The 18,791-nt window shown below is 42.9% G+C and overlaps 1 protein-coding gene across 5 annotated transcripts in view; it reads right to left on the bottom strand.

Annotated features, from left to right (window-relative positions):
* LOC107318414 (schwannomin-interacting protein 1) overlaps positions 1–18,791 on the bottom strand; it is a 102,494-nt gene that overhangs the window by 58,421 nt on the left and 25,282 nt on the right. For all 5 annotated transcript variants that reach the window (XR_004308424.2, XR_014933427.1, XR_014933428.1 and 2 more), the window contains exons 2-4: positions 16,271–16,335; positions 15,395–15,475; positions 14,040–14,187 (exon numbers count right to left, since the gene is read on the bottom strand). Coding sequence is in view for 2 of the 5 variants with exons in the window: in XM_085513381.1 (XP_085369507.1) it covers positions 14,040–14,187; positions 15,395–15,475; positions 16,271–16,335 (294 nt within the window). In the remaining 3 variants the exon portion in view is untranslated. The remainder of the gene's footprint in view (positions 1–14,039; positions 14,188–15,394; positions 15,476–16,270; positions 16,336–18,791) is intronic.

Below are 18,791 nucleotides of genomic sequence, written 5' to 3' on the forward strand. Positions count from 1 at the left end.
AAGGAATAAAATACATTCTCCTTGAGTTATTGCTCAGCTGCTTCTGTCCTCATGGAAGTCCTGAGCCCCAGAAGTCAAACCAGACAGGAGAACTCATCCTTATAGAGATGCACCTGGTGGAGAAACAAGTGACCTTGGGATGCCTGCAGCAAGAACACTGCTCTAAGGATTTGCCACACGTCTCCTTCATTTTCTGCTGCATTTAAACAGAGCACTGCAGCTGTATTTGTACACAGAGGTAGATATGAGGTGTTTGTAACAGCGGAGGTGAATGCCACATTAAAGCAAGGGAAATAACGCGGGCATTTCAGCACTGTGTGAATGTTATTCACACTTCTACTCTTCAGTACTTACTTCAGCAAAAAGGTCCTATGTATTTCAGCCAGAGAAACCAGGAATTTTAATGCAAAGTCTATTTTCTTTCTTCTAACATGCACATTTATCCAATCCTCTCCATGAAAAGGCATCAACTTTCAAAGACAAGGAGGAAAGAAATACAAAAAAGCAGTGTTTGTGTTTTGCACTGCTCCAAGCAGGTTATATGGAATGAGAAAACATCTCACTCATGCAATTATCAATTACTACTCAGTCGTAAGTAATTCTATTAAAATATAACTACATCTTCCACTTGGCCTCATCAAGGTTAATTCTCAAACCTCATGCTCTCATAGGCTTTAAATGAAGTTTAACAGGAATCTCAAGCACGAGGGGCTGTTCAAGGGCGAACCTTATGCAGCTGTGGTATCTAACTTCAGCTCAAGATTCTTTTCAATCCCAACTGGGGGGGGTGGGGGTGGGGAGAACAGAAGAAAGGCATGAGAATACGATAAAAATGACTTTTAGCCCAACCATATATTGAGTCTAGACTTGCAGAAATTAATAACAGTCAAAAAACCCCTCTCTTTGAAGAGCCACAGCTGAGAATAAAGCAAGACACAGGCTGAAGAAAGCCTGCCCAGACACGATTCATTCTGGCGTGCTCCAATGGGCATTTTCTACCAACCTACTTCTCTTTTAATACAGTTTTATGGTCACGTTGATGCAATAATGCTTTATTTGCAGTGAGGTTTGAGCTCCCAGCTAGATTCTACCAGTTCTCAGGACCTCTCACGTTGCTGGCACCAACTATTCCATCACCCAAGAGTTACAGTGTACAGCAAAGGCTTAAGACAAAAGACAGTGATGCTGTAGAAGATCCAAATAATGCCCTTCAGTGATCCTGGAAAATGCATTCATTGAAAGCCAGTGGGGCTGGCATTCTTCTACTGCAGTGAGAGGGAAGCAGTAACAGCCTCCAATTTCTTTGGCATGATTACACAGAAACCCAGTTCTTCTGCTCTGCATGACCCCTAACACATGAAATAAAGCTTTTCTGTTCAGCCGAGAGCCAGGACTAAAACATGGGGCATGGCAGAAATGCACTCCCAAAGGTTGAAAGGACAGCTATGCCACACAGTATTCAGAAATACAGACCCATGCTTATGCTGAAGGCTACGAGGGAAACAAAGTACGGACATCTAAAATTAGAATCTCTCTACATTGAAAAATGTGACTATTCTTAATTTTCTGGATCATTAAACCTCCTCCTAAGAATTGAGCTAAGAAACCTGGGGATATTTTTACCATGCCAAGTTAGGTTTGAGGATGTCTAATACCGTTCTGACTCAAGCTTGCATTTGCAGGAGATTAGTGTCTTCACAAAGCCTTCTCCATGAGGGAACAAGAGTCTCTCCTGAAAGAAAGGTGACAAGCAGTATCCGAGCACCAGCTGCCAACTTTCCTCTCATTCTGGTTAAGGGCCACAAAAGGATCTGTTTCATTAGAAGAGAATGAAGAAGACCAGGCTGGATGGGGCCCTGGGCAACCAGGTCCTGTACCAGATCTGGAGGTTGGTGGCCCTGTCTGTGGCCGGTAGGAACTTGATGATGCTTGGGGTCCTTCCAACCCAAGCCATTCTATGATTCTATGATTCAAAGAAGTTCCTCCAGATACACTGAGCAACTCAATGTATTGGGATTAAGCGTACTAGATTTCTATGTGATTTCTATGTGCAACATCTAAGCCCTCCTGAGCCTCACAGATTCCTACCACGCTGTCCTTGAGATGATTAAGGCCCCATTCAAGGTCTGTTTGTAGTTTTGGCACATTTTTTCAGACAGACTGAAGAAAGCTGAGAAATGGGAAAGTGAGGACAGATCTCACAATAAAAGAAAGACCGTGTCTTACCATCAAGGAAGAGACACATCAAAATGGGCAAATGGGCACCAAGAAAGCAAGAAGCCACACTGGGATTTCCAGTGATGCTGCCTTTTACCACTCCACATCACCACACACTGCTCCAGAGTCAAACTGCTGATTTCTCCATAGCACACCCATGTTGCATTTCCCTCTCAAGTACGAAGGCTGTTTCTGAGACTTGGCTTCGAGATTCAATCTTTGGGTTTTTGTCATTCCAAGTTTGCAAATTATACACAGAATAAAATGTAAATAACAAGTGCTCTGGGCTGCTGAATTTCCAGGAATGTGTGCAGCAGGCTTTTGCAAGGATAAATAGCTCTGCACACATATTCCATGCAGTTAGCATGTTAAGTGTTATCACATGGTAATCGACTTATCTCCTGACACTACACTTATTTCATTTAAAACTAAAATCACCAGGAAGCATTTTATTCCTGCATGCAAAGCTTCCTCTCCCTTTCTATCCCCAAAGTGCTCTTTAGAACAAGATGCTCCTTCTGCTCTTCACTAAAATGGTAGTATTTTATCCAACAGGCATTACGGTATCTAAGACTTCTGGACAACATCATGATCAAATACAATAATATGATATTCTTCTTATCTCCACAGAGTACCGAAGTCATTTTACTATTTTAAAGGTGGTCTGAAAGCATTTTAGCCATATCCTTACTGAAGCAACATGAACGTCTTTAAAGCTATCCCAGTGCAAATGCATCAAGAACACTCCTGAAATCCCATGTACCTGAAAATATGTTTGAAACATATCCTATTGTATTGGATTTCTGTCTGAAACAGCTGATTTAGGCAGCTGATGGAATACGGCAGGTGCCCCATTCATTGCGTTATCATTTTATACAATCCGCCCATAACAGCCCCAAGAGAAGGATGTACTGTGTGCCCATGAAAAACAACCCACTGCTGTCCGTGGCTTAAGGGAACAGCAACAGAATTTTAAATACCTTGGACAGACAAAAGCTCGACCATTTACATTATTCTAGCAGCATTTTTTCTAGCTGAATGGCCATATTCAATCTCACAATGAGAGGAGTAATACAATTAAACCAGCACTATAATGAGGAACTGGAAACACAGGTCTTAGTTTGTAAAACAAAAGCTTCTAAATTTTAAAATAACAAAGTAATGTGACTGCTGCACAAGATGTGAAGAATGCATTATTAGACTCAGCAGTAAACTGTCACATATGACATACTACAGCATCGCTCTAGAGTTCAGATCTGGCTCCTTTTATATCTTGGACCCATGTATCTCGATATTAACTTCCTAGTTTTGGTCCCCCCAGCAACTGTCCTGGTCCAACAAGAGGAACTTTGCTTAATTAAATGTCCCCAAGGAGGGACAAGTAGAGAGATCCAGGTGTGCCCTAAATAACAGCTGTCCCACAAGCAGGTGGGCTTAGAGCTGACACAGCTAACTCAGCTCCATTAAACCCCAGTGCACAGCACGGGATGCAAGTGAAAGAGTAAGACGTTAAAAAAGATAAAACCACCCCAAACTGGCAGAAGTGAACACTGAAGAAAGGTTAAGCAGCAGTCAAGAGGAATAAAGTAGACAACCAGTGTGTTGGGGAAGCTAGTGATAAGCTCCTTGAAGAGAAAACCAAGAGTTTGTGCCACCCAAGTACAATTTTTGGAGCCCTGGACACAATAAAGAAAATGTTACTGTACAAAAGAGCATGAGATGAGACCAAAGTAATAGGAAAATCCTTCAAAAGTCACTTTTTAACTACAGGAATGGGTAGGAAGTGGAAGCTTTGGAATACCAAGTGGAGGAGGCTCATCACAGTGAAGGCTTCAGAGTCAGGGGAGTAGTGAGGGGTGGGATCAGCCAACTCAAACAACAGCAGAAGCAGAAAAGAAGGGACTTTCCCTTATTATTCCCTTAGAATATCACTCCATTAATCATTCATCTGCTGGCCTTGCCATAGAAAAAGCTTTAGAAGGAAATGGCCGAAAGCAATTAGCGTCAGTACAACAAATCCCAAGGACATGCAGGAAGGGAATGAGAAGACTGGAACCCCATCCTAACAGTGGAGTCCAAGTACCAAGCTGAGCTCACCCCTACCATGTGGTTAAATTCAAAGTGCCTTACTTAGGCTTGATATCTTGGAAACTCCAGCACGGTGTAGATATTGGACAGAAGTCATTCAGCGAATCCCAGCCTGAGGCCCAAAGCAAACCACCGCTGCAATGTGTCAGGAAGGAATTTGTTGCTGATGGGAAGCAATTTGTCCAGGGCTGCCCTCCACACGGCTGGTCCCCAGGGTGCAACAGGGACCCCACGTGCCCAAGGCTGGGTATATGCATGGCATGGAGCAGATTGAGCAAGTCTGTGTCTACATTTACATTATTAAAACCCACATCATTTGTGACGGCATATTCTTGATAAGCGTTACTGAACACGGCAAATTAGGTGATAATTTCACATCCAATATCCACTATATCAATTCTCAGACAAAACAGTGACCAAATACATCAGCAAATTCTATCTTAATATGTTTAAGAAAAAAGGTGAGATTACCTCAGGGAAGGCTCTGCTCACAAAACTATTAGCACCCAGTTGTGCAAGAACTCATTTTGGAAATGATTCTCTGCTGCACATTAGTGGCACAGAGAAATAATGCATGATCATTTTTAATAGAAAAACTGACAGTCAGTCTGTATCAAGCTGATTTTATAAAGTAATTTGTTCTTGGAATTTGACCAAAGGAAAAATGGATAGATAGCATTAAGAGGTCAACCAACCACATAGTAATTTACACTTAACGAATTCAAGTTATGACTAAGATTTGATAATTCCTGTATGGAAAGTTCATACATCACCTTAATGCTAAAATTAAGACCTTTTCAAAAGTACTCAGAGCTCCTAAAATGCCATTCGTACAAAGTCGATCTGGGTTCAGTTCTGCCATGCAGGTGCCAGCTTTATCATTCCGCTGCTCTCTGTGTGGTTCGCCCCACACTTCTTGCTGTGGATTTAATACAGTCACAACATGGGGAGTGCTGCTGGAGGCACGCTGCACCATTCAGCAGTTGGCAGAACTGCCAAATCTTCTCTAAAGAGCAGCGCCCTTGCAGCCTGGGCTCACCTCTGCAGTGTGTGGAGCAGATGGGGAATGAATCACCCCCAAGGAGGCGATTCTCTGCTGCGCCGGCTTTGTCTCTGCTCAAATTGCAATAGCTTTTCTTCCAATGTGGAATAATTCCCCACTTCCAGAGAAATTACCTAAGATAAGATGGGCTTTTTCCTTAAATATATTCCTTTGGCAGAACTGTTCAGCACATTCACCCTCCTAAAATGTCACATACATCTTACTGATGAACTTGAGCTGACCCTAACAAGTTATTTCATATGCGTAAGCAGTCAGGCTGGCTCGAAAAATGTAGTTATTGAGAGAGATTTAGAATCTCATGAAGACCAGAACAATGTTTGCTATTTCACAGCTTAAATTTGCAGCAGTGAGAGAAATAGCTAAAACTGTTAGTATTTATTCAGGTAAAAGTATACTTTCCCAGTATATTTCACCTAAGAATTTATTTTATGAGCAGAAATAAATACCCTCCCCTCTTTGGGAGAATACAAGCTGAATGTATTTGGAGAGAGACACTGCTCTTCTGTAATACACGCTATTAAAGGGATGCTGTCACGTTTTACTATTGATACAGCCACTAACACAATTTGATAGATCTGGCTGTTCTAACACGGTTCTCCCTGTGTACCAATATGCTTCTATTACATGTATTTTACATACTGAATTCCCCCTGGTAATCACAACTCCATTGTTTTACTTAGACTTTGTGCACATTTTTCCTCTGTTTTGTTAACATCAAAAAATAATTAATTACAGCAAGCAAAATTAGTTACCCCAGGTAAGTCTCACACAACCCAGAGTTGAAGCCATATCTCCCACACAAGTGATAGAGAAATTAAACAACAACAGCACATCAGTTGGAACACCCAAAGTTCTAAATCAAACCTGCTGTTTTTAAGTATCATCAATACCAAACGTGGTAAACCTGTTGTTAGACATCACTCCAAAGCCACCCCCCGTTCCAGAGTTCTGCTGGAATAGCTCTGCTTCACCCAGCAGCACATCCCTGCTGACTGTTCCCACAGAATTACGGTTCAGAAATGTCTTGTTAGACATTTTGTCATCAACTGAGATCATTTTTGAATCGATTTTGCCACTACTCGACTGAAATGTATCAAACTGACTAACTGCATCAATAGTCAACATTCAATAGACACGCATAAAGAAATCCATCGGCCTTCCGCTACCACCAGCAAAACCCAGTGGAGACGGTCCTTTTGTAACACAGCAGTAAAAAACCCTGGGGGAAATTACTTGTAAGAGTGTTAGATGTACACAGAGCAATCTGGGATGATGATGTTATGTACACAAATGCAGACAAACACATTGCAGGAAGTATTCCTACGTAAAATGCCCATTCAGAAGATAGATGTCATATTAGGCCAGCAGCTTTGTATAGACTCTCTTATGCATAGGGCTAAAATTATCTGGAGTAAATTAAAGGAATTGAAAATAACATTTATTTCCATGTTCACTTAATTTCAAATGCTTTCTTATAGTCCACATCAGCATTAATGTTTCCCACAAAATCATCAAATATTTGATTTCTAATTAAGCCCTTTTCTTCCCAGTGGCTGATTTGTCTTCCTGATCTTTAATTACATTTCCATCTATGTTATTCAACAGCAAAGATTTGCATGTTGATGTTATATAGAGATCACTTCATAAATGTTTATCAAAGACAGCTCCTTCTCCCTTTTGCTGTTCATGGATTGATGAAAGCAGCCTTGTAGACACAAGACAGCGCTCCCTATAGAAATGCTGCTCTTCCTTCTACATGCATCTTTGTAAACTCAAGGAGCTGCTTGTTAGGATTGCACTTGCTTAAGTAATTTGGTACTCCCCTTCACCTCTGCTGACATCCCATCGCTCCTATGTATGCAAAACATGATTTGTAACGAGTGTTGACGTACATCAGAGGGATCCCTTGCAAATTTGGGTGCCTACAAATGTGCAGAAGTTGCAGATACATTTTGTTCCAGTTTTAGAGCCAAATCTTAATAATTCACTGGGCCAAAGGAGTGCAGCGTTAGAGGTATGGCGCTGATGTGGAAGGAATGCCTACCAAACTGGGTCTGTGGGGGCAGAAATAATTCAACGCTCAGTCTTTCCCTAAGCAGACCTTTCCTTTCCACCTTACTGCCTTTGTATCAAGTAAAACAAGCTCTTATTTCACAAACCTCTTTGTTTTGGATTCATTTTGCTATGAGGGCTCTACTAATCCATTCTAGACAAACAGAAAGAATAATTCTCCATTTGACCTTCTGGAATAAAATTATAAGTGCTGTTGGCTTTTGTTTTTGTTTGTTTGTTTGTTTTTTTGGCAAAGGGATCAGCATGTTGCTACAGAGTGCTTTGATTTGAAACATGCAAAACATGGAGTATTAATTCATTTACCCCAGTTAACGTCTCCGAGCTTCCCTGCAACACAGAACAACCAATAAGTAAGAATTGAAGCAGGTCACGCTTTCCGCTTGGCTCTGGAGATCACTTTGCTAATCACCACAAATTACATCAGCTCACGCAAGTTTCACCTAAACAAACTACTGCCCTACTGCTAATACAGCTTCATTACCGACAGAGGTAAAAACCTGTTTTTACAGTCCCAGCTCATATCGTGTGCTACCTTCATCCACATCTATTTAAGACTGGATTACTGGGGCATACTTGAGCAATTCCTGCTAATAGTTTAATATTTACTCTTGGAAACAAATTAGCCATGCAGAAAACTGATGGCAGTAATATTTAGTTTGAATGAGGGCAACACAACAGGATTACTAAATCATGCTTATAGAAGCTATTCTACTTTTCAGAAGAATGGCTTTTTTTTTCTCAAATACATCCCTCCCAGCAGAGCTGTCCTGCGCTTCATGTCATACAAAGCATGAATTCTATTTGGAAAGTTGGAACTATTTTTGGTTACCTAAACATGGGACTCTAATTTTGTCAGTGTGACTTTAAATGCATTACAGCATATTCTCCTGTCTTAAGTAGGACAAAAGGGCAGGACTGGTTTGTATTGCTTAAGCAGCTAGAAGTAAGGAACGGAACAGGAAAGGCTCCAAAAGGAAGAAAAATGGGGAGAGCATCAGTTGAGGGTTCCCTTTCCATCTAAGAGTGTTGGCTTGAAATGAGAGGAATATTTAATGTACTCAAGACAGAAAACACTCACTGTTGCAGGCAGGGGAGACTGTGAGCAGGGGGAATGGAGAAAGCAGAGAGTGAGGGAGGGAATAACAGAACAAAGAGAAAAAAGCGGGATATGGAGGACTATGCTGTTGTGAGGAAAGTAACAGAGGTGTTGATGAACCTGGCCTCCTTTCCTTGTGCACCACCTTCAGACAGTTGTTAGAGCTGCTCTAAAGGGACACTAAGCTCAGGGGCAGGCACTGATTTGCTCTGATCAAGTGAGAACTAAAAAGCTCCATAGTTTATGTCACTAGGTCAGAGTGTGAGTCCTGCAACAGAGCAGCAATTAAAGTTTAAATGGCACTAAAGTGTAGGATATCACAGCCACAGTTCTGCTGGATAGCTAAGGGAGTCAGTGCTAGAGACAAGAGAAACACCTACCCTTCTCTTTGTGTGCCATCTGCCATGGGGCTGGGCGGGAAAACACACTTGATGCCACTTAGTTTTGCCGCTTCCCCCTTTTGTATCAATCTTTTAACTAAAGCTTGCTACAAAATCATTTCAGACAGGATATAGCAGGAAACACACAAGTCTGCAGCACAGGCATTGTTCAGCCTCCATAATAATCACAATTAACATCTGTACAATCTATGCTACAAATGGGAATGATGAGACAACTTCCCAGGACCAAAAGGTCAGAGCTCCTTCAATAATAATGTACAACATCCCAACATCCAGATATCCTCCAGCCACGGGCCCTGGGGACTGGATCAGGCTACATGAAGCAGAAAGAAGTTTTAAACCTGCTGTGACTGGAGACTAGATTTGACTGTAGACCTTTTTCTTGCTTCTAAATAGCACTGCTTCGCAGTATACAAAGCCAAGATCACTTTAGCTACAGGTGACACAGCTTATAAATGCACAATGTTATAAAGCATTCAGGGCATTTTTTTCCTAGGCCACAAGAGCAACAACTTCTAATAAAGCACTTTAAATTTGAAATGATGGCATTGCCCAAGACTTGTTCCAAAATCCCACACATTTCTGACCTCTCAGGCTACACTGCAGACCACAGCACCATGAAAGGTTACCAGTACTGAAAACAAGGGAAAACACATTTCAACTCTGATTCTCATTTGGATGAAATAACATCTATTAAAAGGTTGGGAATAACTGCAAGGAAAACAAACTGCTATTAAAGAGTTAAAATATTTTCAGGGCGCAGCATGTGGTAACAGCACGGCCATTGGTATTTTTTCCTTTTATCCATTTACAGAAGTTTGGATATTGTGATGAAAATGCTCTGAACTGTTGGTTTCCTGGAGGGATGTTGACCCACACACTATGAGTACTGACTCAAGTCCAGAACTCAAGCAACCTGTGCTGGCACTCAGTCACCTTGATGCTGTAAAAGTATTTCCTTGCGTTCAGACAGAACATACTGCATTTCACTTTGTGCTCGTTGCCATTTTGCCCGGAACACAAGAGAATGAATATTATGCACTCGACATCGCCACTGGCTTGAAACAACATGACTTTCATTCTCCAGGAAGCCTTGTGAGGCAAAGCAGAAACCTTTTGTTTGATGTCTATTTGTTTCATGCTGTATTTGCAGCCACTCCAGCACAGGGGGAAGAAGAGCATGGAAACAAGCGTCGGCCCCCAGCCCCATTGCGGCCCCCAGCCCCAGGCGGACACGTGTGGTGGAGCTGTCCGCAGTGCTGAAATGGCCGCGGGGCCGCTATTCGCAGTGCTGGAGGGCGCCGGGGTCACCCCTACCCTGAGAGGGGACAAAAATCCATTCAATTCCATGCCTGTGTTTTGGACTAGACAAAAAATGAACGAATAAATAAAGAAATAACAGCCAATACCCCATCGCAGTTCTCTAGTAAGTCTGGACTCGGGGCTGTCTCGCACTAGCTTTTGCCTGTCTGTTGAGGATTATCAGGTTTTCTGTGGCTTTCGCAGATAATGTGAACCATTTGAAGAGACAAGATGCTATCAGAAAAACAGGTCACACCCGCAGCCAACTGCCAGCGGGACATATCTGGCATCACCTTTTTTTTCCCTCTCCTCTGAGTAGCTACAGATACTGTTTATTTCTGACAGAAAATAAAACCAGGAACTTAATCCACAGACCAGAGAGGAAGGTAAATCTGCCACCATTCTACACAGTAACAAAAAAGAAAGATTATTTTCAAATCTCTTTGTTTCTATTTCTTCATTTGAACTAAAAATATAAAAGGAAAACAGAAGTAACCAGATACGGTACTGATGCTTATTGAGCGCTCCTAATAGAGTAATCTGACAAGTGATTGACAGTAGGTATTTCCCAACAGCTAGAAAATCGCCTGCACTACATACACACACACAGTTGGCAAATCTCTTCTTCATGGCCTACAAAAGCTAACAGGAAAAATCTGTTTCCCATCTCATCACTGAAGTTACATCCATTCTGCTCATTATATCCGTATTCTACTGGGAGGAAGGCCCAAGGAAACACTGCATACTACAGCACAAACACTTTGAGATGGCCTCACTGCTTTTTTCCCCACTGTCAAGAATGATATTGGGGCAGGGGGGAGAGGAGGAAGAAGGGAATCTGTTACTTACAGGTAGAACTTAATATTATGTAACTGGTATCAATTATGGGTAAAATCAGAAGAGTCAAATTCACATAAGAGCAGTTTAGCAGGCACTTAGACAATCTGGCCTGACATTTCAAAAGAAATCAATTTATTTTAAACAAGGGATGAAATCACACTGTGTGTAATTACAGGTCTTTATCCTCTGAGGTTCATCTCCAAAATAAAAAAAAAAAACAACAACAAAACACCACCAACAAAAAAGGACTTTAAAATGTTGTGCTGGCACTGGTAGGCAATACCATAGAAAGCATTCATTTGTCTTTTAGTGAATTATGGTACTTTGCTTGACTAAATAGCAGAAAATTTTCTGTGCTTTTCAAATTCATCTTCACCATTTATTTCCTTCTCAGTCTCAGTCACAGGTGTTAATACTTCTGGGTTAGAATCGTTTTCTCTGGCTGTGGGTACACTGCCTTTCCTGCCATGCTGCACTCAAACTACGTGTGTACTAGGCAGTGTCTTTGATTCTGAGCATTTCTGACTGGTTATACAGGCTTTTCATACCATTTCAGTTTCCAAGTTTCAATCAGTTTTTCTACTACCAATACCCATCCTGCCGCAGCGATCTGTGTTTGTCAGCCTACAGGCTCTCATCTGTTTTGTGGACGTGAGATTCCTTCTGTCTTTCATTATTCAAGTAGCCAACTACTTTTCCACCCCCAGAGGTACATACAACAATGCAGCTGAGCAGAGCACCAGGAGGCTTGCACGGCAAAAAGGAAATTGAAAACCAGGATTAGATTTCAGCTGAATTAAGTGGCTCTGTTGTGACAGTGGTTTCTCAAAATACTTCATAAATTTTTCTCTCCCATCTGCAAATCACCGCTTATTGCTAACATATTTTGGCATGCTAGCTGCATTCTGCCTCCTTGGAAAAGAGATGGAAAACCTCTCCAGGGAGCACAAACTTCATTTTGACTTTCCCTCTCTTCCAAATTTTTATTTGGGAGACTCCACAGTGCTCAGCACAGTGAACTTTTACATGAAGACTAAGATCATTTCTTAGAGGAGCAGCAACACTGCTAAAGCAAAATAAATGGTATTATAATGTGTTTGCCCCATTTCTTTAAGGTCTTGTTCTGGAATGTGGGCCAAACTGAGGGACTTTGCAAATGAACTAGTTATGTCTTCATTCTGCTCACCTGCTTCTAGCACAGATTTCCCAAACACTGAATGGATTAACAGGCTCATGGAGTGGCTTGGGTTGGAAAAGACCTCAAGAATAATCAAATTCCAACCCCACTGCCACAGGCAGGGCTACTCTCAAGGAGTTCTTCTCCCAGTCTTTATAGATAAGTGGGATTACCCCAACCCAATTGCAAAGCCTTGCACTTTGCTTTGTTGAACCTTAGTAGGTTCACACTGGTCCACCTTTCCAGTTTTTCAAGGTCCAGACATGAAGATTCAGGAGAGTGTTAAATTCAGAGATGGGTCCAGTAGCAGATTTTCTTCTGTCAGATGTTTTCTTTTCACTCCTTCCTTTATGTACCCTACACTGCAGTAGAAAGCTCAGCTCACAGTCCAAATGGTGCATTTAATTCTGCCCAAGTCTTTTTATTTGGTTAAAATAATCAACTAATTCTCCCATCCAATTTTCAACAGTCCAAGGTGCCTTATTGGCACTGGGCACTAGACAAGTGTCAGACAATATTCCTATATTCCTCTGCATTAAACACGTATGAGATGTACTGATAAGCAGTGAGATGTATGGGCATTAACCTCATGTTAATGCAAACTATGCAGTAATTCCAGTGTCTCAAGCTGCACGTTTCACACCACTACAGCTCTGAGATGTGCTCACTTTCCTGTAAGATGCAAAAGTGCAGAGAAAACATTGTTTTCCCAAGGAGATCCCCGTGGAGGGTTGGGGACCCCACAGGAGCTCTGTGTGTGGGGCGGGGGGGACCTCTGGTGGTGGCTGTGCCTCTGCCCCAGGTAACAGCAGGCCCCCAAATTGTTTCTCTCATTACAGAAGCTTACTTCATTTGATAGATGAGGCATGGGCACATAACCCAATAGTGGGACACACTTTATCATCCTGGCCTCCAGCTATGAACACAAGGCACCTAAAAATAGAGCAGCACGCTCTCAGTAATATTTCATTAACTGCTGTCAAAACCAATGCTGCCTGCCCAGCCACAGCCGTGCCACAGAAATAGCAGCTGCAGGAAGCAGTTCACTTCTTATCAGGTTTAACCTGGATAACACAGCCCAGTGGAGGGAGAAGTTGAAATGTCCTCCTAACTTGCAGACCAGAAGCACAGAAGTCATGGTGGATCCCTGGGCCCACGCTGTGTTCTACACCATGGGGTATTTTTCCAGCTTTGGACTCAGCTAACAGGCTCCAAAGGTGCAGTTAAACTAACACTCACCACCTCCTCACAGGGGCTTCATTGGTTGTAAGAATCCCACTGGCAATTTCTTCTCTGCTATGCAGTGAATTTGGAAGCTTCCCAGTATGCAAGCTGGTGCATTGCTTCCAAAATCAAGTTTAATTTTTAATCCCTAGATTAAAGATCCCCAGTTCTCTTCCAGTAGAACAAAACAATGCCAGAAAACACACTGGTTTCTTGGAAAAACACCAGAATTTGCCATTTTTTTCCTTTTTCTTTCTGGAGAACACCAACACAAAATGCCAAACACAGACACAAGTGAAGATCTTCACTTCCTACCAGAAAACCAAAACACTTTGGAAACATCTTTTTCCCCCACTGAGAGTTCCACTGCTGCATCCAGTGCATAGTATTTCCAAGATCTAAGTCTCACTTGCACAAGGCCAACACCTGGTCACAATACCCAACTATCACCTCACATGTCCATTTGAGATGCTGCAACAACTTTCTTTTCCCCCCAAAGTCCTCAATGGGAACCATCAAAAAGGAGCCAACGATCTCCATGCCCAAGGCTGTACTCACCGGTGTGCTGCTGTCCGAGAAGGTGTTCATGCTGATGGAGCTGCTCATCTTGTCAGAGGTCACGGAGGGTGGTGAGGGGCTGCGCTTGCCCATCTGCTCTGGGCGCAGGTCCTGGCGCCGCAGGTACTGCCGCCATGCGCGCTGGATGCTGGGGGGACAGCAAAGCACACAGCTGGGGAGTGCATCCACAGGGAGGATTTATGGTAAGAATCATGGAATCAGTGAGGTAGGAAAAGACCTCCAAGATCATCCAGTACAACCGTCCACCTGTCGTCAGTGTTTCCCACTATACTGCGTCCTTCAGTACAACATCTAAACGTGGTGGTCTTATCTTTGTGTGCTTTGTTCTGGAAAATTACCTACCCAGTGTAGGACTTCCACTGTCACTGCTGGCATGTCTTGAGATACTTGCTAAGTAGATGGAATTCTTTATAATCTCTGCAGGTCTTGTATTAAGCACTACTGGTGTATCTTGGGATGCCCATTAAGTAGATGCAATTCTGTATCTCAAATCCTTAAATCGCTTGTGCAAGTTTAAATCTAAGACAGCACTTATCTCAGCAATTCTCTCACAGTTTGCAAACAAAGAAGAAGACGATTACCTGCTTAAAGGAATGTACAGCATAAAAACCTTATGCTTACACCAGTAATAAATACTGTAACACAGATGTGGTCGGTCCTTTGGAGCCAGCCCAGCACTCTCTGAAATCCACCTCCCACTGTCAACGGGACTTAAAGCTGCACCAGAGCAATATACTGGAGCACAGCAGGAGCTCTGCTTCCAAACCCTGAGCTCTGACTGCCCACAGCCCCTGAGCATCCGCCTGGGCAATGCTCTGGAGTGCTTTCCCCGGGCTGCAGCTCGGCAGGTGGCAGTGCAGCACCACCAGAGATGCTCACTATCAAATCTGTGCTTCTAACAGCACGGATGTGAAAGGAAATTATGGAACAATCTGCCAACCCCATGGAAAAACAGGGCTAAGTTCTGACCCCAGACTCATCTGAACTATGGCTGTGCAATGAGACTGAAACGTTTCTCTTGGGGATTTTAACATTTGATTCATTGGCAGATGAAGTCAGCAAAACCTTCACCATACCTGGTGATGGGGTGCAGCATCCTGACTGCAGCATGCTCTCAGGTCTGCAGAGCTCCCTGACTGCTCTTCACAGCCACACTGACAGCCCAGAATTTTGCCAATGGCTCTGGGGCTCAAGCACAACCTGCTCTGTGCTCTGCTCCATTATACTTTGAGTTGCATGGAAATATGGGATGGGCACAATCTGGGTTATGAAGTTCAGGAATCTGACAAACTCAGCAGCACTTCAATGCAAAAACCACATTCCTGGTTACTTACATTTTCACTTTCGTTTCCAAGGGCTGTAAGTTGATATGGTATTTTTCAATATTATTTTCCTCATCCATGGCAAGCTGATGGCTACAAAACAGAAGAGGAAAATGGGTCTGGTATGTCTCAGCATGACACTCTTGCAATCACTGTGAATTAATCCAGAGATCTTGACAAGTCCATATAAGAACCGCTCATTTTCATATGTTGCTGCCTCTGGGGAGGGCATCTGGATCCCCACATCCAGCCCCACTTCACTTAACGAGAAGTAGGAATTTAGACCCAGTTCCTTGACTGGGGCCTGCTCGAGTCCCTGCAGCTTTCTGCACTGAACCATCCAGATGTCAGCCCCAGCAAAGAAACTGCTGCAAACAAACACACTGGCAAATATAGCAGATATTCTTGCTAAATTAACTTTCTTCCCTGCGGCTACATTTGAAAAGCTGCAGAGTAAAATAGAAAGTAACAACAGTAACGCTGGCAGCAAATGAATTACATCAGCAAAAGCCCTACAAGAAGATGAAGAAAAATTCCTTGTGATATATGGCGACTGAGGAGTTGGTGCTGCAAACTGATTGCTTTGAGAAAGCAATTGCTACAAGATAAGAATCAAACGTGTTGGGACACTGCTCCGGGTGGGACTGGCAATGAATGAAAGGCCTCTGCATGATAATCTGTAACACTGTGGAGTTATTTTGAGGCTTCAACTGGACACTTAATTACATCACCCAATCAGCAGCTGTCAGAAATTATCCTCCTGTAACTAGAAATAAGAACTGAGTGTGGGATGGATGCGAGATCCTGCAGATCTGTATATTACCAAGTGAAAAGTACACATACAATAAAAAACACACACGTGAGATATAGCAGAAATCACATCTTTACCTTTGAAGCGAGTATTTGCCATCATTGACCTGTTCCAGGGTGTTCTGGAGCCTTCTGAGCTCCTCCTGCAAGGAAAGAGAGAAACGTTTAAACGTGGAGATCCCCCTTCAAACTCCAACCATTGCACCCAACCACAAAGCACAACGCTCCCCCAGGCAGCGCCTCCAGGGCTCAATTCCAATGTACATAATAGCTACAAAGAAACCAACACTTTTATCAATATACCCAGCACGTAAATATCAGACCTACAAAAAACAACAGGCAGAGTGGAAGAGCAAAGTGTTCCTTTGTTTGCTAAGTGTGCGGCTGCCGTATTTGAAACATGGTCTTGGTAAGAGGCAATGAGCATCGGCTTGTACCAAAGGGCACTTTGTTCTGCAATCAAACTGCATTTAGTTGCACAATTAAGAGGGTTACAAGCTGAGATTTATAGCCCAGGTATTTGCACCAGATCCTGCTTCAACAGGAGAGATGCCAAGAGCTGAAATGCAGACATAGATGGGGTTCCCTACATCCACACTACGAAAAATCCCCCATAAATCTCAGCGTGGACAAAGGGCTTAAAAACAAAACTGTGTATTTCTAGCAGTGCTGTACTGTGAGCAAAAGGGGTGGGAGCTGAGGGATGGTGCAGATCTGTAACCGAGCTAAAGCTGAGAAGCACACAACGTGAAATGCAATAAAAACAATTTAAATACAGATATTTGCTTTAAGCAGGTGCAAATCTAGAATCAAAGCAGATTATAATCCATATTAAGTTGTTTTCCTGTTGCTGGACCATCTCCATGGATCACCAAGGTGGTTCAGTGCAGAGCTGGGACACACTGCAGAGCACAGCTTGTTCTCACAGCCACTGCAGGAGAAGAGTGTTGGTCTGTTCCCACCTGATTTAAACACAAAGGTGCATCTCTACCCTTGGTTATAATACATGACTTAAATATATTGCCCCAGAAATATCCAACTAGCCAATAGTGAAAGCACACCAGGACGTGGGAAGTCCATGAAGACACAAAAATGTCAACCCATGGCTTCTCTTACCTCACTATAATGGGAACTAGATGGAAAAGCAAGAGCTACTCAGAGGCAGGGATGGAGGCAATGTGCCTAACACCACCCTGCATGAGGGATGTATGATTTTCAGGAAATTAACGAGGAAAAATGGGGATATTTTCATCACCCTGGGATGAATCCCACACTTCTGCTTCCAATGCCACCATCGCTGTTGCTGTGGCCCGGTGAATCTGGCAGTGCTTTCACAAACACAACTGATTTTGTGAGAGATGTCACCTGATGCTTTTTAATCTTGCAAACATGTGAAGCAGGAGCCCAGCTGCTCCTCCATAACCTGCCCCTGGAAATTACCCATCCTCAAACTTCCTGGCATCACCTTCCTTTTTATGCTCAGTCCTTTCCAGCACATCAAAAATAAGCAACTTTCAAATTCATTCTCCTTGAAGCACAGTTTGGTTCAGAAGATAACCTTTATTCTCCCATATTATTCTGCTGGTCATTTTTTCAGTGTGTCCCAGAGCACTGTGAGGTAATTCAGAACGTGAAAACAATTTGCAATTGACTTTATATATAGCCCTGGGTGACAAAACCTGCACAACTTACATAAATCATTTCTTGTGTTTGACATCATTTTCTATTAACCTAAGGGTGAAGACGGAACAAAAAAAGCAAAACCCGAAATCAGTTGTGACATTTTTGACTATTCAGCCTTTCAATTAAACATCACCAGCCTGCCTGTCTAAAAGCCATAACATAAAGCAACTACAAAAGGGGCACGGTAACGTTTGCATAATTGGGAAGAGAAGGAGACATAAAATCCATACTAATTTCAGTTTTGCGTCATTAAACATGAAGCATTGATTATTGCTCCTCACAACCGTGGCCATGGGCCAGTTCTGCTGCAGCGCCCGGACCCCAGGTGGCGCTGAGCAGGGGTTGGTGACAGCGTCCAACTGGGAGATGTTTGGCACGGGTCACACCAGGAGCGACCCAGCTGCAAACTCAGGCTTGGGAAAATTAAACTGGAAGAGATCCACGCTTCTGTTGGAACACGCGATGAATTACGGTGCCTCCATAAAGCTTGGTAGAATGTAAACATACTGTGAAATTTATTGCAGTTTTCCTACTTCTGTGGAATACGGATGTTAACAGTACTGCAGGAATATGGATAATCATTAAGGCTGGAAAGTACCTCTAGGACCATCAGCCCAACCGACCCATCCCACCATGTCCATTGAGCCTCATCCCCACTGCACGCGGGACTCCCCAGCCCTGCCAGCAAAGGCAGAAAGGTGACTTCAGCACAAGGCCACTTAGGAAGGAAAAAAACCAACCCATTTCCTGGATGTTTCTAAGCCACACGTGCATTTGGGAAATAAATATTCAAGCAACAAACACACTGGTCCCTAAAGTCTGTTTTGAAGAAGTTCGCTTCCAAAGGCCAATATCAGCACGGTGTCAAAGGGAAGAATCCTGCAGATGAGAAGTCACACTTAGAGAAATGTTTACC

This window comes from Coturnix japonica, chromosome 12, assembly GCF_054131305.1.
Source record: "Coturnix japonica strain WE chromosome 12, WE-NBRP24, whole genome shotgun sequence".
Taxonomy (NCBI): Eukaryota; Metazoa; Chordata; class Aves; order Galliformes; family Phasianidae; genus Coturnix; species Coturnix japonica.